The sequence below is a fragment of the Lycorma delicatula genome, chromosome 4 (genome assembly GCF_047948215.1).
Source record: "Lycorma delicatula isolate Av1 chromosome 4, ASM4794821v1, whole genome shotgun sequence".
Taxonomy (NCBI): domain Eukaryota; kingdom Metazoa; phylum Arthropoda; class Insecta; order Hemiptera; family Fulgoridae; genus Lycorma; species Lycorma delicatula.
In genome coordinates, this window is record NC_134458.1 from 103,139,282 (window position 1) to 103,162,812 (window position 23,531).

At 27.8% G+C, this 23,531-nt stretch overlaps 1 protein-coding gene across 7 annotated transcripts in view; it reads left to right on the forward strand.

Annotated features, from left to right (window-relative positions):
* Rab26 (RAS oncogene family member Rab26) overlaps positions 1-23,531 on the forward strand; it is a 483,609-nt gene that overhangs the window by 423,460 nt on the left and 36,618 nt on the right. For 4 of the 7 annotated variants that reach the window (XM_075363858.1, XM_075363853.1, XM_075363857.1 and 1 more), the window contains exons 4-5: positions 16,572-16,680; positions 21,171-21,281. In XM_075363858.1, coding sequence (XP_075219973.1) covers positions 16,572-16,680; positions 21,171-21,281 — 220 coding nt within the window. Of the gene's footprint in view, positions 1-5,768; positions 6,026-12,562; positions 12,674-16,571; positions 16,681-21,170; positions 21,282-23,531 lie in introns of all 7 variants that reach the window. The other 3 variants (XM_075363855.1, XM_075363856.1, XM_075363854.1) reach the window with 1 other exon arrangement.

Here is a 23,531-nt window from a genome sequence, read left to right on the forward strand (position 1 = left end):
ATTCTGTATTCTTCACATTTATTGCTTCTGCTTTCTTTGGTATCATAAATATAACACTCTTTTTGAAGTCTGACGGAACTTCCCCTTTTTCATAAATATTACACACCAGTTTGTATAATCTATTAATCGCTTCCTCACCTGCACTGCACAGTAATTCTACAGTTATTCTGTCTATTCCAGGAGCCTTTCTGCCATTCAAATCTTTTAATGCTCTCTTAAATTCAGATCTCAGTATTTTTTCTCCCCTTTCATTCTCTTTGACTTCCTCTTCTTCCTCTATAACACCATTTTCTAATTCATTTCCTTTGTATAACTCTTCAATATATTCCACCCACTTATCGACTTTCCCTTTCGTATTATAAATCGGTGTACCATCTTTGTTTAACACATTATTAGATTTTAATTTATGTACCCCAAAATTTTCCTTAACTTTCCTGTATGCTCCGTCTATTTTACCAATGATCATTTCTCTTTCCACTTCTGAACACTTTTCTTTTGCTAGTTTGCACTTCCTGTTTATAATATTTCTTAATTTTCTACAGTTCCTTTTACTTTCTTCGTCACTAGAATTCTTATATTTTCTACGTTCATCCATCAGCTGCAATATATCGTCTGAAATCCAAGGTTTTCTACCAGTTCTCATTGTTCCTCCTAAGTTTGCTTCTGCTGATTTAAGAATTTCCTTTTTAACATTCTCCCATTTGTCTTCTACATTTTCTACTTTTTTACTCAGACCTCTTGCGATGTCCTTCTCAAAAATCTTCATTACCTCGTCTTCATCAAGCTTCTCTAAATTCCACTTATCTGACACCTTTTCTTCAGGTTTTTAAACCGTAATCTATATTTCATTATCCCTAAATTATGGTCGCTATTAATATGTGCTCCAGGTTGAGTTTTGCAGTTGATGAGTTGATTTCTAAATCTTTGCTTAACCATGATATAACTTATCTGATACCTTGCAGTATCGCCTGGCTTTTTCCATGTGTATATTCTTCTACTATTCTCCCAGAAAGGCATTTAGATAAAAAAACAAAAAACTTATTTTAATTTTAAGAGGTGGGGGGGTTGATTTTTTAAAAGTAATTATTTTGGATTATTTCTGTATGCAATGAATGTAACAAGTTTGCCAAAGTAAAGTTTTTTCTTAAGTGCCTCTGAAGAAAATAAAAATTGTTTTTTCTCAAGATCCCTTAACCCCTGAATGAATTTTGAAAAAAGAATTAATGTGATCAATGCCCCATACGTAGAAATATTTGTGCCAAATTTGAAGAAAATTGTTTTAGTCAATCCAAGGTAGTAGGTCAAAAGCAGTGTAACACACATACATACATATATGTATTTTTTTTTTTTGTCTGAATGAATTTGTTGGACTTGAAAACATAAAAATTTGTAAAAACCCCAATACCCCACTTTTGATACGATCACCATACTTTCGCCTTTAGTATCATTATTCTGGTTATATTTGGCAGGAAAGTAAAAGGCAACAGCTTTATCTACTACCTTATTTTATCTTTGCTTTTAATCCTTTAGTTGTAAAGATGCTGTGTTCTGAAATTTTTTAAATGTTGTGGAACAAACAGGTTGTCAGATATCAGGTGATATCAGATATCAGGTTAACCACCTTGTTCAAGACCCAATTTTATTTTTTTGTAATCAGTAAGTTATTTTGTTTTAATTTAATTGTATAATTCAGTCTTATTTTATGCTTGTGTAATTATTTTAACTAATATTTATATTAATATAATAAATTATATTGAGAATTAAGAAAAATCTAATGATTTTTCATTGAGGAAACAATTGACAAGAATATTGTTTTATAAAAAATAAATTGACTTTTTACAATTTATAGAGATAAATTAACTGGAATATGCCAATATGAATTAACTTTATTCAGTTGAATAGATAAAACAAACAAAATAATAATAATAATAGAAGAAATACTTAAAATGGTTAAGTTTGATGGGTTGTTGGAAAGAGAGCCAGATGGGAAATTAATTTGAGAAGAGTAAATGCTCACTATTCTTTTGTTCAGTTCAGCCAGTTATAAACAAGATATCATAACTCTTTCCCCCACTTCACCCTACTTCTAATCCTGGATTATATTTTCATTTTTTTCTGTCTTTCAAATTTTTTTATTGCCATAATAGCAGCAGAAAAAGCTCAAGTGCTTAAGTAATGAAATGAGATTAATGGACTGAAGTATGTAAATCCAGTTTTAATATTCTTTTACAGACTATCATTTGATTAATTATTGATTTTTATTCTCTTTTATTATTTTTTTTTTTTTTTGGAATTGTTATAATAATAATTATTACATAGATATAATGTCTGTAACAATACTTTATACTTTATTATAGTTAATATAAATAATTAACTGTATTTAAGTTACATAATTAATTCCAAGAGTGCATATCTTAGCAACAAAATAAATTATTATATTGTGTTGAAAAGTACTAGAATGAATAAAATAACTTTTAAAATAAAAATTTGAGATTTTATAAGTAAATATTTACCAAAGTTAAAAAGAAACTTTTTGACTTGTAGGGTAAATTCTCCCCTCATTGCTACAGAAGTAACACTGTAAAACCCCCAGAGTAAATCATTTTACTGGAAGAAAACTTCAAAAACTGCAGATAACTTACCGCTTTGTGGAATAGCATTCAGTCAAATACCTGAAAAGTCTGACATAACCTAATTTAATAAATCACATTATAAAAATAGTCATTTAAACAAAAAAGGATGCTGTAATCTCTTTTTTAAAGACTTGTAAGCAAGGTTGTTATTATTTTTTTTTTATTTCTTTCATAAAATGTTAAAAGAGGCAATGAATAAAAATATGTAAAGTATTAATTTTATAATTAATTCAAAATTGTTTTGTATGATTGCTAACACAGTGTTAAGTAATGAGTAATTCAAACCCTAACATTGGTTATTTCTACAGCAAGTGTTAAAAATGTTTTCCCTCCACAGATAACTTTGTGAAAATCTGTAATAGAGATTTTTCCACATGTTTTACAGTATCTTCCTTGATTTAACATTTGACCTCCTTACTTATTTATTATCTCAGCTCACCCACATTTTACAGCCAGGTTTTGAGATAAACCTAAATAAATAAATAGTCAAGTGGATAAGGACCAGGAACTGGCCGACCACTATTGCTCTTCACTTGCCTATCCAGTGCTGGAAATATTGTGTTCAGAAATTCAGTCAAACCACTTCATCTTAATGGAACCTTAATATATAAGGAATACTTTGATTAATTCCAAATTAATTAGTAGACATTACTATTTTGGCTGCTAGATGTTGATACAAATTATCTGTTATGTTTCCCTTTGTATAGAATTATCCTAATTGTTCTCCAATAATACCTGTCTGGATTCCAAAGTATTCCAGTCACTTCTTCAGATGCCGAAGAAGGTTTATCTCATTTGACGAGGGTTTCCATCACCAAAATCATCCCAAATAATGAATATAATATAATATTGAGAGTATAAAATATATTTAATTTTAAATTCTTAATATAAAATATCTATATATCCTAATATAGATAGTATAGAATATTTGGAATAACATCTAAATTAAAATTAGATCACTTAGTATGGTAGGTGTTTGCAAAAAACAAAAATAAAATGCTTAATAAATGAATGCAAAAAATACTACTACTTACTTTCTGTAAATTAAGATTGTGCCGTAAAGAATCAGATGTATATTAACTTCAGTATGGGGCAGAATATGTAGTTTTAAAATGCACTAGCAGTAGTTATAATCAACTAGTTAACAGACAAACATGTTAATATAGATCACAAAAGCTTTCTTGATATCAGCATACCTTATCTCAGAAAATAGTACTTGTAGCAAAGGATGATGAAGTCAAACCATGACTGAAAAAAGCTGAAAGATGTTATGTTAAAATTTTCATCATTTAACCAGTTACTCTTTTATGAAAACCAATATAGCAAACTCTGATTTGCTAAGTTTTCTTGGCTTAAAAAATTAAAAGTTAATTGAGACCTTTTAATTAAGATATTACTAATGGTGAAGAGTAAATTAAAAGAAAGACAGTTTTCATTATTAATAAAGAAAACATTTTATTTCTCAGTTTAAAAATGATTTAGCAATTATATATAAATACAGTATTTAATAGTTATTCACCAGTTTATTTTTCTGATGTACTAGAAATTCAGTTCTGATAGGCCAGAAATTCTTGGTAAATTAATTAATTTTAATTAATTTGGCTGACTAATGAAGCTAAATTGTTAATATTGTTGACAAAAAATAACCAGTTCATGATTCAGCACAGCATGGTTGCTAACAAGTTTCACACCCCAACATTAATAACCCTTTGAGAGTACTTTCAACACACTTTGAGAACTACTAATCTAAAATACTGATGGCATTAATTAATAAAGTTTTTTATTTAAATTATTTTAGTATAAAACTATAGTAATTTAAAATGTGCATCATATTATTCTAATAAAAAAAAGGTCTTTGAATGTAATCTATGGTTTTTCTAAATAAAAAATTATGATTGTCTTAGATTACAGCTGCTCATCAAATAAGCTCAAGTATATTTGTTATAATGTTTTAATGATGTGAAAGTTAAACAGGTTAAAAGTTAAATGTTAATTATAAGTTGAAGGGTTGATAATTTATTTTAAGTATTTTACTTAAAATACCTAACATATTCAAATAAATTTAAAAATACTAATACCAGGTGGTAAATCAATATTAATATGTTTGTCTCAGAAATTAAAATCGGTATTAATATTTTTAAATTCAAACGCATATTTTAACTATATATTAGTATATTGGAGTGTGCAGAATAAAGGTAATCAATCATTAATCCCTATGTTGGAGGTTAATAGTTTGACATCCAAACTAATTAGTTTTATTCTTACATCAATTAACTTAATGATACCGACCCCACCACCATTCTTATGTTGAGTTACACTAAATATGCAAGGGTGCATCTTCTTCTACATACCTCATATCAAGAAAGTTGATCTAGAAATATGGAAACTTTTAGAACATTTTATAAATCAGTTATGTTCTAACTTTTAATTGATACTAATAGATACTTATTGATTAATATCTGGTATTATCATTTTTTATTATTTTTCATTTATTTTAACTTCTTGAAGTTGAGGGATTCTTGCAGATGATCTAGGATCAAAAGTGCTAGGATAATTTATTGATTGATAAGATTGAATTTTTCAGTATTTTTAATTATTGTTATAAACCAACAAAAAGCTGTATTTGGTAAAATTACTGCGCAGAATCCAACTTTATTGTTGTTTTTGTGATGTTTCAAGGTAACCCAAAAAATTATTTGAATTTGAAACAACTTATCATAAAGTGATTGTTTTTTTTTGCAAAATTGTCAGATGTCTTTTATTTTTTATTAAAATTACATTTCTATTGTAATTTTCATTTACTCTACCATGAAATGGTTCAATATAGCCACTTCCAGTTTGAAAATCAAATGACTGGAAATTGTGTGCTGTCTTTCTTCCTCTTCTAGCAAAATAGATAATTCTATTTACTCTTTCTTTGGGTTTGTTTGTATACTATAATAAATAACAAGGAGTTTATTTTACTTATTTTTCAACATCCTACATGGTTTTGTGGGTTATTTTATTGGTGTACCATAATTTTAATATTTGTAATTTTTTCCGAAACAACCAGATCCAGTCGTAATTAAAATTTATGAAATTTATTAAATAAATTATAGTATAGTAAACATGTTTTTTGTAATTATTTTTGTTAAGCTTTGTCTTCGTAAAATAATATATAATGGATAGCGGATAGTTTTATAAATGTAATGATGACTGAGCAGAGGTTTGAAAGACGGATGGTTTTATCCCGTCCTCAGTGGAACAGTACTGATTCAACTCCTACAGGACCAACATGTTCAACTCCGCCAACACCACCATTGCCAAATACATCATCATCTGCTACAAATGCAACAAATTCACACCACAGACAGTCTTTTAATACTGAACAGGCTGCTGATTTAATTTGTAAGGTAATTAATATAATATAATAATAATATATTAATTTAATATATAATGAATAATATTTTTATTTTATTTATTCCATTTTTTTTTTCATATATAAAATAATCTTTTTATGTAAATTGAGTGGAACAGTCAATCACAGTTACTCTAAAATGTTTAGTGACACGTGTAACTTATCTATTTATTCATATAGTAGTAGGTGACCAACGCCCCACTACAGTTATTTTTTCTTTATTTGATGGAATAAGAAATTAGTCCATATTTTATGAAAGGACACCATTCCTGATTGAAATTCATACATAGAACCTTTGGATAAGAAATAAAAGAAGCTACCATTTATATACTTTATCTTTGTTTACATGCACTGAGTTCCTGTTATATTGCAGCGATAGGTTTGCAGTAAGAATTACTTTGGTAAATTTAACTTACCATGTTGGACTATGAACCTCCTTTCATCACACCTTGGGTAAACAATATGATGTTATCTATCCTAAGAGAATGTCCACCTAGCATGCACAATCTTAATAACATTAAACGATATCCTCCCATCAGTTCATGTAAACCAGTTTATTAAATATAACTTTGGATGAGTGCATTAATCCTTACATTACAGTATTTTGGTATTAGATGTGCTACTTTTTGAGATACTACAAAGGTTTTTGGAGCTATCAGATGTATGGATAACATTTTTCATTCTATCCAGGATGGTAAGCTTAAAATAAGCTTATTTTTAAAAATGAATGAGTTACTTACTGCTTAATATGAATCTTCTTTTCTATTTTCTATTTATTAAGAGCATTTCTGCTTCATCAGAGTGTAATAAAATATAAATATTCTAAATATACATAATGTATAAAAAAAATTATAAAAAATGATGTATATACATAATATGTATATAAATATACTAAAAGCATATTTACAAAATATAAATATAGAGAAGAGTTACATTTACATTCTCAGTCACTGGTATAAAATAAAATAATCTGCTGCTAATACAAGTTGTAGAAAATAACAGAATTATTGTTTAATAATATCATTATTTGGGTGATTTTAATTAAATATACTGTTTGTCTTAAGCAATTGTCATGTTCAAATTCTAATTGTTCATTTATTTATATATTCGTTGCTGATTTTTATTATTTTTATTTTATTTTTATTATTTATATTTAATTGAGAGCAAGGAATTTAAATTTATTATTTATTTAGTTCCTTTTTTTAAGGAACTAGAGGCTAACCACCTGATTATAACCACTGATGAGAGATTAATCTTTAAAGTGTGTTTTTTTTAATAACTGGGATTTGAAGCTAGGATCTTCCAGATAAAAAACAGAGATGCTATCAGTCTGCTGTTGAGATCGGCAATATTGTTGTTATTTATTTCTAATATTTGCATGTTATTTATACTTGAAAATTTATGTCTATTATCTCTAATATGATCAACATATTAAAATTTTTGTTTATTATTTTTATATGCTTGTAAATGTCCTTAATGAGTTTAAGACAAAAGTAACTTTACATTTCAACAAATTATAATATAACACATATAAATATTTTAAATAAACACTCAACTAATTATAAAGTTACCTTTACCTTTAAGTTACTTAAGTTGTAAAACATTTTTTATAAGAATGATTAAAAGAAATTTGAAAAATGCTGTCAAGAACATTTATAATTATATATATATATATATATATATATATATATATATATATTACAAACAAGAAATGAAATTATTCTGATCATAACAAAGATAATAAACATATGTTTTCAAGCCAATCTCTGTGGTGGAGTGGTAGCGCCTTGGCCTTTAATCTGGCTGTCTGGGTTCAAATCCCAGTCAGCTATGGCATTTTTCATATGCTTCAAATTTCTATGTACATATTCTTACATACAAGCTTCCATGTAAGCTTTTGTGTTGAATTAATTCTTCAATCAAAAAAAAACAAAAGGAAAAAAGTATGGACAATGTACAAATATTAGAAATAAATAAAACCAAATTTAAATCTGTTATTCTCAAGAAAATATACATAATAAAAATTTGCAACAAAAATGTAATTAGTGAATATGTAAAGTTTGAAATAATGAACGGGATTAGGTAAGTAGTACATTTAATTTAAATTACTCAGCTTACAAAATTGTAACAGATAAACATTCTGTAGCAAATGTAATTTATAAATAATAGTTCATATTGTAATTGTAGGAGAATAGTTCATTTTATATCAATGACTGAGATGGTAAACCTATCTCACTATATTAAAAATATGTTCTGATGAAGCAAAAATCTGAGTGTGTTTAATAAAGAGCAAAAGGAAAAATGTATATTTATTAAGTTGTAAATGATAATTAATTTTTATAAATTAATTCTACTGCTATGATGCAATTTGCTACACTTTATATTAAGTTAAGCTTAATTTGAATAAATACTTCATTATTCCATGTCCCATAATATTTTTAAAAAAGTTTTTGAATGAATTCAATCAGATTTTTAATTATTTATTATATAAATTTACTTTAGTTTTTTGATTTTTACTTTGGAAACTTCAGTTGAATTTTATCCTGTACTTTATTTCATAGCTGCACTAATTAAAATCAAGATATTTATTTAACCAAACATTCTCTCCTTCCTGATACAATCAAGATTGCCACATCATTTGTGTAATTAATATTTTATTTTTGCACTATATTAAAAATAAAAGTTTTCTTTAAAAGAAAAATATTTTCTCATTCTTTTGAGAATTGTCAAATGTAAAGTAAGTCATACATTTAGAAAATATACGAAAACTTTGACATTTCACAAAGGGTAAAAGTGTCTAGTTTTTAACTTGATATTTACCAGAACTGCTTTATTTTTTTTTTTTCATTTCTGTAGCGTATATATTTGAGAGAGAGAGAAAAAGCGAATAAACAGGCAAATAAACAAGATTATATGTGTGCTTTATTTTAAAATATTATATTTCATTAATATGTAAATTGCATAAATTTATTTCAGTGCTCTATTGTTGCATTTTATTTATTGATTTTAATGAATATTTTAAATGTAATTTGTACGTATGACTAATGAAATTTCATTTTATTTCTGTTTTATTTTTTGCATTACCTTCTGAAAAGTTTTTAATTTCCTGTTCTGCCATTTACTAGGCTTACTATACGTCCGGGATTAGCCCGAACAGTATTGGTTTTTAATGCTGTCCGGGGTTGCGAAAATGTTCGGGGTTTGAGAATTTTATGACGAGAGGATTTTTTTTAATTTTAGACCTCTATGTTCGACATCACGTTTTTAAACACTCTTTTACTGCCGTGCATCTCTCAGCCGTAGCAGGCGCGACGTCGATTTTGACGGAAGCGTGGCTACCGGTCTCGCCAAAAAGTTTTACTTAGCCATTTGGCAACACAACAGGGGCAATATGTTTATGTTGTTTTCGTGTGTGAAGTAACTCGTTTACACGTTTTTGATCATTTTATCTCTATTGGTTTTTTTGTCTCGTCGTTTAGCAGTGGGCAAAAGAAAATGTATGTTTAATGTTAACCTGCAACAAGAATACAAATTTTTGAAATTGTGTAATGACAGTAATAATGAACGTGTTTATTGCATACTATGTACTGGAGAATTTTCTGCTGCACATAAAGGAAAGGGTGATATTGAAGACCATGTGAAAACAGTTAAACATAGGAACGCTATTAATGCTACTGCTTCAGCAAACATAAAAGATTTTTTTTTAAATTCAAAGATGGGAATAAAAATAACAATGATCTGGAGTGTCCTGCCAAAGACACTACATTTTCATACTACCCTGCTAAACACGAACTCGTTTTCAAAACGTCAGACTGCACATCTAAACCGGTTAAAAAGTTATATGACCCAAAATGTTCATCTGCTAGATCCAAAACCGAGGCATTTATTGTTAACGTTATTTCGCCATTTATATTTGATAATGTGTTGCGATCTTTGGAAAACATTAATTATGTAACAGCAATGATGGATAGCTCAAACAGAAGTGAAGTAAAACTTATTCCGATTATTGTAAGATATTTCAGTCTGGAGGAAGGAATTCAAGTTAAACTTTTAAATTTCGGGGAAGTGTCAGGTGAAACTGCTCAAATTTGAAGAAATGTTGGTTTGTTATACTGCTGATAACACTAACAGTAATTTTGGTGGTGTGAAGAGAAAAGGGAATGAAAATGTGTTCAGAAAAGTTCAGAGTGATTTAGATAGACCTATTTTAGGAATTGGTTGTTCAGCCCATATTGTACACAATTCAGTACAAACAGCATGTGATTCTCTACCCCTGGACACAGAAGTTATTGTTATAAAAATTTATAAATATTTTCACATATATACAGTTAAGAGTAACGAAACTTAAAGAGTTCTGTGAATTTGGGGAAACAGATTACAAATTTAAAAAAATACAAAACAAATTACAAAAATATATTTGATTACATATAAAAAATATTTTTTTAAAAAGCTTTTATTTAACCAATATTAACATTAACATTAATAAAAAAAAGGAAACAAATGAGAAAAACCCTCTAAAAAGTAAAAGATAAGAATTAATTCAAATTGAGAATTTTAAACAAAAAATATAATATATTAACAAATATAAAAATGCACGAAAAGTAAAAAAATAAATAATCAATGAAAAAAATGTAATAATAATTTAATTTTAAAATTAAAAGTAATGAAAATATTTAGTTAAATAAAAGCGCGGCGCAGTTTTTATAATTTATTTAAAACAACACAAAATTTATTTTTAAAACAATTAATTTTCATTTTCAATAACGACGCGAGAAGACTGAAAGGTCTGCTGGAACCTCTCCATTGAGACTGACTAGCTACAAGTAACAATCTGGGAAAATGCACTCGCTTTCTTTGTACACGTTCTCACATAGTTGAAGTTCAACTTCGAATTCTGCTTGTATTCTAAACCAAATTGAACGCACTCTTTCCGCTAAATGTTTCATTTTAATTAATTATGAATTTTTATTTAATGAATTAATAATTACGATTACAATTATAATAATGATAATAATTATTCTGATTACCGTCAAAATGTAATAACTTTGTGCAAGATCTCTAAATTAAATTTTTATTTTTAATCTTATTAACCCTTAAAGGTCATCTCGGTGCAAATTTGAACCATCAAAGAATTAAAACTTGAGTTATTTTATTACAGATAATAATCAATCCACTACCTTTAGAAACGGGAGTTAGAAGTCCATCCCCTGAAGCATTCCTCCATGATTTCGTTGAGGTATAACTTGACAAAATATACGTTTCATCAAGCTATACAATCGGCCTGTTTTCGGTTCTGAATTTTTTTATCGCGTTCACGTCCTGTATTCGTTTAATCCTAATGTCCTAACTATCAGTAACTAGTTTCCTATTGTTTTCAGTTTTTTCCCGTTTGAAACCCAATTGTAGTACCCATCTTAGGCTTCTTCTACTTCAAGAGAATCTATTGAATCTTTCAGACGTACCAGCAGTTTTGGAATTATAAGCAACAGATATTCATTTACGATACGGTCCTTCTCACTACGCACATCGAAATCATCTGTTACCGGTTTGCCGCGAATTTTATAATTTTTGGTGTACTGAAAGAAATAGAAGCCAATGATGTGTTTTGTTATAATCTTTTTAATAACTCCTTTTTCTGTTTTCTTACTCTTTAAACTTGAGATTGTGAAATTTTATACGCAGCTGCTTTTCTTTCTTCACACTTCTGGATTGGAACAATATACTTGTCGCCTTTTACCCACTATCCAAATTTGCTTGCTTCTTCTTTCATGAAGTCGTACACATTATTGATTCAACTCTCGATCTTGCAGACTTATTTTTTTTAGAGTCGCAGTGAATTTAAGTCATCAATTCTGCTTGCAGATCAAATAAAAATTTAACCTATACCATATGCACAATAATATACGCAAAGCTTTGAACTTTAATGTATTCTATAAATATAATACTTGTTTTTATTTTGTATGTAATGCTATCGATGTGTCTTTCCTGTTAGTTAGCTAATTAGAATGATTCATTTATTACAATAACTTATACTTACAAAATTGTTTAATTTAAAAGGAAGTATTGACTTTAGATTTATCAATTTTATCAACGTAAGTATAATTTGTAATGTTTAATCGCTGGCTCATAAATTATCATAATTTAGTTTTAGAAATACCTGCAAAATTTTTAAATAATAATTTCAATAGAAATAATTCAGGATAATTTTATTTGAACAATTATTAAATTGTACTTAACATCGATTTGGGATAATAATTTATTTGTTAAATAAGACTTACTTTTAATGTAAATTGTAATATGATTGAGATTGAATCATGAACGAATTTTGTTTTCTGGTTTGTAAACACCAATACGAGAAATATTTGTAGAATCTTTGATGTACAGCATATTAGCTGATTAACTACAAGTTTCAGATTTCATGCCCCTATCACACATGTATATGATTTTACATAGAGGCAAATATTCAGGATAGTTTTACTTGTAAATTCTTACTTACATTATATGCTAATCATTTTTTTTTTTTTTTTAACAGGTTATGCTACTTGGTGACTCAGGTGTTGGTAAAACATGTCTTTTAGTCCGTTTCCGTGACAACCTCTTCCTATGTGGTAATTTTATTTCAACTGTTGGAATCGATTTCAGGGTGAGATGATGAAATTTTCTTCTCTTGTCATCATCTATTTGTTAGACTATGAAAGAACTTCTATTTGTTGTTATATATATATATATACATTTACAATAAATTTTTTTTTTACTTGTTGCTAGACTTTTATTCAATACATTTAATTTTAGTAGTAAATGACTTTTACTCATGCTTGACTTTTTTTACAGATAACTTATGGTATAACTTATAGTTTCTTTGAAAAAAATATTAAAATTTTTAAAACCAATTAAACTACTATATTAAGTATAGATCTTTATTATTTTTCTTAGAAAAAAGCTGACAAAATAGTGTGATGACTTTTCCAGCTATTAATAATAAAAATTAAAATAGACCCAAAAAACAAATGTCTGTAATATATATATATTTTACAGGTGGGGAATAAATTTTAAGAAAAGGTTTTCTAAAAATATTCACACAGAGATTAAGCTTAACAAATTTCCTTAAGTAAAGTTTTCTCTCAATCTAATACTTCCTTCAATAAAAACTAAAATAAGAATTTTCAACAAAACTCTTCTGTATTTTGGGTTCAGGTTCTATAATTTAAAAAAAAAACTGTAAACATTTCTTGATAGCTCTATATATGAAGTATAAACTTTTAAAAATATTTAAACTGAAGGGAGATTGAACAAAAGAATAAAAAAATATATTTCAATTTTAAGAGATGGGGGATGATTTTTTGAAAAAAAAACTTTTTTTATTATTTATATATGCATTGTAGGTAACAAATTAGTGTGCCTTGATAAAGTTTTCTGTAAAAAGACCGAATAAGATTGAAATTGATAAATTAAATGTTGGGGGCAGTAACTTTTTTAATTCCTTGTACAAAGTAAAGGAAATATTGTGATGGGGAAAAATTTTGGTTTTCAGATTTCAACAGAAATATGCATTTTGACATCTCTGAATCCATTTTTACTAGTTTTGGCATGACATCTGTACGTACGTATGTATCTCATATAACTCAAAAACGATTAGCCAAAGGATGTTGAAATTTTGGATTTAGGACTGTTGTAACATCTAGTTGTGCACTTCCCCTTTTGATTGCAATTGACTGGACCAGAAGTGTCCAAAAAGCCCAAAATTCAAAAGAATTTGGATTTTGGACTTTTTCTTAAATGCAGTAATAAGCCCTCATTAACAGATTTTTAACGATAAATCATAAGTGGTACTTATTTTCATTGGTTCCAGAGTTACAGCCAAATAAAATTTTAATTATTGAAATATTTACAAGGGGAACGCACATCAGTTTGAATCAGACTTCATCTCCTTTTTTTTTACCTTTTTTTTTATTTTAAATATATTAATTTAAATTATTAACCACTGATTGTAAAAAAAAATTATCATAAATAATTCAATAATAACTAAAAAAATATATATGAAAAATATCAGAAGTTATTAATGAAATAAAATTTGTTGTACTTGTCATCTTAAAAAAATGTGTATGTGTAATTTAATAGGGGTACAAGGAAGTCATGTGGTGTCCACATCAGATATTTTATTTGTGGGGTAATATACTTACTTATTCCTGATGTAATTTATGGAATGTATTATTATGTATCTAACAGGAGAAAATACTTATTTATGAGATAGATTTAAAAAAAACTGTTTTATTAAATTTGGTTCATTTTTTATTTTAAAATATTTACAGTTTTTAATGATTTTTAACGTTGACTGCCTTTGACAAAAATACAGAAGTATAAAATTTAAAATCTGTCATGATAAACAAAATTTAGAATCCAATAAGCTGATGATATAAAATATAAAAGATATATTAAATGTAATGATTGATTTTAAAAGATAAATAATTCCATTAAACCAGCTAATCTGTTAATAACATTTTTAAATCTCATTAATCCATATGATTAAGTTGCTTTTAAAATATTGTCTGTTATTAAAAAAATGTTTAAAAATGCAGAATATATAGTTCTTGATTTTGATTTGTGATTTAATCATTCAGTAACAAAATCTGCTAATCTTTTTTTTCAACACATCTTTTTTTTATGATGTGTGTATGCGCGCGCGCGCGTGTGTATGTATTTTTGCAATCACAACATTCACTAGTCAGTTTTATATACAGGAATTTTCACATTTCCATTTCAATCATTGTCACTACTCTACAGATCCAATTTTGAGATATTTTAACAGGTAATTGAAATGTAGTTACCCTCACATGTTTCAATCAAAGAGAAAGAGAAAAAATTGTTCACTATTATAGATTACATTTTCACATCATTAGATTCTTCAAAAATTATATATTCATATTTCTTTTAATTAGATTTTACATAATACTAGGATTGATAAATACCACAAAGCGATGTAACATATATTCTTATTATATAATAAGAATATATTATTTTTCATGCGTTTTTATTTTATTTGATTATTTTACTTTTTCTTTTTTTTACTACAGCTTTTTGTTGTTTATTCTTATGCTATTCATACATCTGTTGGATGATTTATTTATTTTACATTGGAATTTTATTTGATATGATTTTAAAATAAATTTTTTTATTATTCAAATACGGATCCCAATTGTTAGTTTTAAAATGATAAATTATACATATAATTCAAACATTTCAAATTTATTTTTAATTATAAATATTACTCGCCTAATTGAAATTTTGCGGTAAATTGAAACATTAGTGTGGTATTTTATACAAACAAAACACTACCTTCTGAACTCAAGCCTTTGGTTATTTAACAGGAATATGATACTATGTCATAAATGCTGTGATAGCAGACTATAGTAACATAAAATACTTATCATTTCTTAATTAAATTTCAGAAATCTTCCAGAATCTAATTTTAGGAAGGTGGAAAGTATGGTCCTGGTACTTTATCCTGGTTATACTCCAATTGGATGATTGCTCCTTACTCTTTCTCTTTCCCTTTTTACACCAATTCATTATTTGGGACTGTCCAGAGGATATCCTAACTTGAGGGAGGTTGAACAAAAAGTCAACTTAGCAGTTGAGGTATCTGTAGAATGAAACCTGAATTCCTGCTTATGGGTCAGGAGTTCATACTGTAGTTGCTTATCTCACAGCTGAACAATAAAAATAAAACTTGTTCAATTCAAAACAAGACCATCGAAGATGTCGTTAGTTAGCTGTCCTGCACCTTTGTTGTTTCTATATAGTTTTGTTTTCATGTTTTTTTATTTTTTTATTTTCTTGCATGTGATATAGTGAAGTAAATACAATTCCCTTTGCTTTTATAACTACATTTATAATTTTTCAAGCTTTTGTGTTCTTAAAAGGGAAGATATACACTGACACACACCTTGTTTCTTTTTAATTCATATTAACTTGAGTTCTTTGTTATTCTTGGTATTTGCCTAACTCTGATTGCTTGTTTCTTGTTGGACAAGTAAAATTCTGATATTATAGAAAAAATTGGGTCATTAACATGCATTTCAAATTCTGTGATGGAAAAATAAATTACAAAACTTTAAACCATCAGTAATTTTTTTTTTTAAGGTAACAAAAGATAACGTTGCATAACTAATATCTTTTTTTACATTGTAGGTAAGTAAAAATTTTAACTGTATAAGATATGACTTAAATATTCTTGTTATTGGGATAACCATCAGTTAAAAAGGTAAGTGATGTATTCTAATTTTTTCCCTTGAACACCTAAATGAAACACATGCATTAAATAAGTTATTAATTTTCAGATTTTAATTAAGTTATTACATTTATATTATTTAATTAAAATGTTACTTCTGTATAGTGTGGATAACTGATATATTTGTTACAAACTTTTCAGATTCTTTGTCGCTGTTGGGTTGTAAATTATATATTTGTATTACAGGCAATACATTCATATAAATATATAATTTCTATTTGACTAATAAATTGCATAATTTTTTTTATTTCAGAATAAGGTAGTTAGTGTTGACGATTCTAAAATTAAACTTCAGATTTGGGATACTGCTGGTCAAGAAAGATTTAGGAGTGTTACACATGCATACTATAGAGATGCTCATGGTAAGAAGTTTTAATTTTATTGTTTCATCATTTTATATTAAACTCAAAATATTTTATAAAATAAATAAATTTATCTACATATGTATTACTGACAGATCATAGGTCATTTTAATTCTGACCAACAGTTCAAGCAGTTTTTTTTAATACAAATTAAAATGGTTAAATCATTCATCTTTCAAAAGCATACATAAATTTATTTTGATGTTTTCCTGCATGATTAATACATTTGTCTGGAAAATTGAATGTAGGAAAATTAATATATCCATGTAAATTAGTATGTGCAAGTGGGTGCAAAGACTAGAGAAACAATGAATATCTATTCGTTGTTTCTCTTTGATTTTTTTTAAATTACTTTTTTTGAATAAAACTTTTTCTTAATAAAATATATGATAGAACTAGTACTGAAATTAATAATATGTGGGGTTAAATTTGCTTTTATAAATACATCTTGAGAATAAGCAGTGATCATTTATTTGTACTGTTCAAACACTTGCTTTGGCATTATATGTTACTACGGATAAAAATATATGATGTACTATCATCCAGATCTATGATTGTACAAAAATATGGAGGTACCTAAAGAAAATGAGAATTATTTTCTGAAGGAAAATTGGTTGGCAGTGCTGCCCTCTCCCGCTAGGTGTGTTTACTAGAAACTCTCCCTACTCAGTTGGCTAGATAGCATTAAAGACAAACATTGCAATGGACAGAGTGATTGTTTTCTTAAGCCCCTCCCAACAATCTCTGCGATTTTGTAACAGTAAACTTGCCAACATCAAATTCTGTTTCCTGTTAAAGAAAACAACAGCAGAAACAGTTCAATGTTTATGGGAAGGAAGCTTTAAGCCAGATAAGAATTTACAAGTGGTTTGTACGGTTCAGAAGTGGCCGAATGTCACTTGAAGATGAACCCTGTTTGGGTTGCTCCACGATGTCCAGAACAAACAAAATGTTCAAAAACTGTGAATGGTATCATGTTTGACCATCACAGAACAATCGACAAACTGTAGGAACTAGTTGGATTTTTCACGAGTTCTGCCAAAGAATTCTAACTGAAGATTTGAACATGAGATGCATTGTGGAAAACTTTGTTCTACAACTGCTTTCCAATGACCAGAGGGAGAACCATCTGAAAGTGTGTCAGGAATTGAGAGAACAGGTACAAACTGACCTGGATTTTTGTCAGAAGTCATAACAGGAGATGAATCTTGGTGCTATGGGTATAACCCTGAAACAAAACTGCAGTCTAGATAATGGAAGACAGCTTCATCACCCAGGCCAAAAAAAGCACAGCAAGTGAAATCAAATGTGAAGACCATGATGGTTTGTTTTTCAGCATCAAAGGAGTCTTTTATGTTGAATTTGTTCCACAATGAATCAACACCCAAGACACCACAATGAAACAACATCACTATTTGCAAGTGATGAAACGATTGCATGAAGCAGTGAGAAACAAAACAACCTGAATTGTGGAAATCGGGGGACTGGTTGCTTCATCATGACAACACGTCTACCCATACAGGATTGAAAATCAACCAGTTTTTGATGAAAAACTGCATGACAATGATTTCTCACCCTCCCCCCCCTTTACTCACCTGACCTAGCCCCCTGCAACTTCTTTTTCTCGAGAATGAAACAACCTAAAGGGAAAGCATTTTTTTTTTGGACGTAGAAGAGGTTAATAAAATTGCTAAAGAGGTTAAAATTGCTGGAGGCACTTAACAGCATTAGTTAAGAAGAATACAAAAATGGTTCAAACTGTGGAAAAACCATTGGGACAAGTGAATATCATCTAATGGACAGTATTTTGAAGGTGATTGATGTTTTCAAGGTGTTATCTTAAATAAAATAAAAAAATGTAATAAATAATTCTAAGTTTTTTGGGTACCCCTTGTATAGACAAGAAACTGTTTAATAGTGTTTTCTACTGATAAAGATAATCAGTTGGCCATATCAAAACCAGTTGGCCCATTCTCAGATTATGAAGACACAGATATCCTGGTTGTGAGTTAAAAATGTGTGGTTATAATTATGTTAAGTGTTAGTATTTATAAAAGAATATTATTCTTGAATAAAACTACCTGTTGTAATCTGTCTTCTTAGAATTCACTGACCGTCAAGTCATAAAAATTCACAAATTTTTTGGGGATTTTTTTCATTCAAGGAAACTTTGGGAATTTGTTATAATGATTAGCTAATATTTATGGATTTGTTACAAAAAATGGTACATAATATCTATGAATTGAATTGAAAGGTAATTGTTTCAGTGTTTTCTATCTTTAGAATTAACCATTCAAAAAATATTTCTCGATTTCTGTTTCATATGTCTCAAAATTGATTAAAAGTACATTTTTTTAAGCCATAGACCTTTTATGAAGAAAATAAATCTGTTGGAATCTAATAAAAATCTTGAAATAGCAGGAAATTCTTAAAACTATTTTTATTTGACAGTAGAGAAGCCAGAAAAATAAAGAATAGAAGTTTATGAAATATAGTGTTGCAGGAGAATGTTAAAAATTGCATGAGTTGACGATGTGCTAAATGAATAAGTCTTAAAACTAATTTGAGAAGCATTTGTGTGAGAATAAAAGGGACAAGGCCAGTGAGTCACATAACACCCACACTTTGTGATTTTGGCTCTAAAAGAAGTAAAAAATTAAAATTTATTAAATAGTTAATTGAACATGTAAGGTGATACAGGTATTTATGTTGAGACTAAGAGGCTGGCACAAATCCACCCAAGTACAGAAATAAGAAAACTCTTACCTTATTTTTTATTTATTATTTTTATTTTCTTAATTTTTACGATAGTACTTTTGCAGGATCCCACATCATCAGTCATATATAAAATTTATATACAATTACATATTAAACCAAAAGATTAAAATTACATATACAAATGCAAAGGCATATGAAGTCATTAAGTAAAATAAAATAAAATAAAAACATATAATAACCTGTATGTGGTTAGCCAAATACTAATACTGATAGATAGTATTAGATACTAATACTAGGCAGATATTACTCGTAGATACAAATATTAATATTTGGCTAGCCACATACAGGTTACTATATGTTTTTATTTTATTTTACTTAATGACTTCCATATGCCTTTGCATATGTATATTTAATTTAATTTTTTGATATTTTCTGTTTATTATGTAATTGTATACAAATTTTACATATGACTAGTGATGTGGGATCCTGTGAAAGTACTGTCGTAAAAATTAAGAAAATAAAAATTAAAGCTAAGCTAAGAGTTTCCTTATTTCTGTGGGGTGGATTAAGTTGATTTATATTATATATTTAAATTATAAATTATTAGTGCAGAGGTGGTGTGGGTCTTGAAATGATTTATTTTAGAAAAATAGTTAAAACATATTTATATAAAACATAAATAAAGGTCACCTGTCTTCATGTCACTCAAGTTTTCACTCCCTTGATTGAAAACCTATAAGATATCTGTCAAATTCAAGGGAGATTCTTGAAACTTCTTAGTCTTTCTCTTCTACCAACCAAAGGATGGTTCTAGTCTTTATAATTTTTTCATGTTAAGAGGTGTTAAATCTTTCTTATGTCTCAAATAATGGAAAATAAATAATAGGTATGGTCTGATCATGTCAACCCCATATAAATAAAATGTGTAATATTGTATGTTGTACAACTTCATGGGTTGCAAAGATTCCTTCTGAAATAAAATAGGTAAAATTATTTACTGAAACTAAAATTTAATTTTTAGTTTAGGGATGACTCATTTAAAACTGTAAACTAACCCAATCAGAGGCAGTTCTCTGTGAGTTGATTTTCTACTTACTCTTCCTTCATCCCTTTTTTTTTCATATAGTTGTTTCATTCTTCAAATAGTTTTTCTTTCTTGTATGGTTGTCATGGGAGTTGCTGCCCCGTTGCCACTTGTGATATCATACTGCCTCATTCTTCTACCCAGTAGTACAGATGCTTCTGTATGAAACCTCACAGAGCTGTATGAGAGCTGTGCTTATGGAACTGTCTTTATATCTGTGTGTGGTAAATGTCTTTTTACATAATTTTGGTTCCTATCCACAGTTGTATAAAAAACCAGCTATTAGGTGTGGATATTGAATAAAGCCAAAAAAAAATCTCTTAACTTTGTTAATTTAAAATCTAGGGTTAACTTATTTGAAGAGTGGTTAATATCATTGGTAGCTGTACCAGGATTTAACAGTTTGATTTCTCATGTGGAAGGAAGTTAAAAAAAAATTACATTTGGTTAGGTTTTAATGAAATTGGGCACACATAGTAGTAAATATAAAAAAATGAAATCCCAGAATTGTACACTGCATCCTTAATATCCATTAAAAAAAACAGGAAAATCAGATATTTTAGGTTCTCATTGATTAATTGATTTGTATTAATCAACCCAGTCTTAAGTAAATAACATAATTTCTAGTTTTATTGTTCTATTTTTTATATACTTTTTAAAAATATAATGTTTTTTTTAAATGTTTCAGCTCTTCTGTTATTATACGATGTAAGTAACAAGACAAGTTTTGACAACATACGTGCTTGGCTGGGTGAAATAAGAGAGTATGCTCAGGATGATGTGGTTATTATGCTATTAGGTGAGTGTCTTGATTATTTTTATTAAAACAGACCATTAATATTAATAATAACAATTTTACATATAAAACTAGCATCCCCGTCACAGCTTCGCCCACCCTATATGGTTGCTTGCATTTCCTGTGGTGGTCAGGGGATGTTTCACTTGCAATTCCCGAGTTCATTGAGCTCATGCTTATGAGAATAATAACAAATAAAAATTAATGATTGTTCAATTTACAAAAATTATCAGGATATTGTAATTTCTTAAGAGCAACAGTTTGGTTAGTATAGGACCCAGTAATTGGTTTTTAAATTTCCCATTGCAGCTTCGCTCACAAATACATAATCAGAATTACAAACATAAATTACCATCACAATGTTACCAAATCACATAAAGATTGATTCAATAGCGGATTCAATCAGATTGAATCAGTCATAAGATTGATTTAATCTTACCTGCTCTTAATCATAAGATTGATTCATAAAATGTAAAAATGTAAAAAACCATTTATATTTTTATCCCTTAAAATATTAAAATTCAACAAACTCGAAAATGGTTTTTAGATATTTATCTGAAGAGTATTTGCAAGCCCAAATCAAATGAATATTTTGTTTAGTGTAGTCGGAAATGGGGAAAATTTGCAATCATTGTTCAAAATTTTTATACCTTTCTTCACTTTTTTTCAAGGTCAAATAAAAAAAATATGTACAAATCTATTTTTAGATATTCAACATGAAGATTACCCTCACCAAAGATCAAGTTGATATCTTCATTTGTTAGCCAGAAATTCAAAAAAGTAATAAATTTCATTGTTAGTCCACACTTTAGCCCTTCAAATTTGGAATTTCAAAAACTTCTTTCTTAGTGTTCATTTACACCATAAACAGAATGTATATGCAAATACATGTTTCATCAATTTATATTTAGTAGTTTTTGCTGGGAATTAATTACAAATTTCTCATAAGATATTCTTTATATATATATATATATATATATATATATATAATTATTTATAAATTAATTACAAATTTCTCATAAGATATTCTTTATATATATATATATATATATATATAGGGCACAACAAAACAGTCTTTAACATATGGAACTAATAACATGTAAACACTCCCAGGACAAATAATAAATTTCAAAATTTTCAGCGAAATCAGTTAAGTAATTTTTGAGTTATTAGAGCTTAGGTAAACAAACGAAGATTGTCTTTTGTTATATATAATTTTATATATATTATATGAAATATAAACCACCAAAACACAGTAATTATATAAGTTAAACTTACCGTATTAGTTTCCAATAATCGATTTTCACAGGATCCTACATCTTCAGTTGGCATTGAATTCTATAATTACATTAAAACATAGCCATTTTATAATTTGTCAGTTTGTCAAAATTGTTTTTGTTTTAATAATTTTGAATATTTATGTAAATTCTGCTGTCCAATACTGGAATATGTCTGGTAAGGGCAAAAATCTATTAATAGAAATTAATATGGTAAGTTTAACTTATTTATTTACTGTGTTTTGGTGGTTTATGTCTTTTATAATATTATATTTTATTAACACAGTCATCAATATGTTAATGAATTATTTGAATTTAAAAAAAAATATATATATATATATATGAATGCATACATACGCCTACAGAGACATATATGACCATCCAATACTTTGGAATGAGTACCTAACATCAATTCAAGAAAAACATACCTGTAAACATAGGTCTGGGAACATTTATTTTTTATATACATTGAGCTATTTTAATGAAATTTGGTTTACCTTTAAGTTAATATTTTCCACAAAATAAATAAGTATGGAAATTTTGTCGTGTAAATTTAAAAATAGTAATCATTCAAATTTTTTATTCCCGCTCAACAACTATTACTCTTCAGAAATATAGTCTCTCTTTAATACATGATAATTTTAGTAAATATCACCTAAACAGTTGTTGGTATTACTTAAATATCATAAACTGGTGGTAATTTCCTTCGCTGTCAAAAATATATATAATATTACTACATCATAATATTATTGAACTCAATTAGATTGTGAGATCAGGAGATTTGGTTGGTTTGCTTGGCATTTCCCCCACCACCACTCGATTCGATCACCCTAAAGCATAAGACTGAATGTCTGTGCCACAAATGGCTACTGACCCACGAAACAGTTTAGCGACCAGTGTCCTAACTAGCTCCCAGAGCTAACCTAAAAGCGTGAGCAGAATAAGCATGGTACCATACACCATTCGCTTGTGTGTC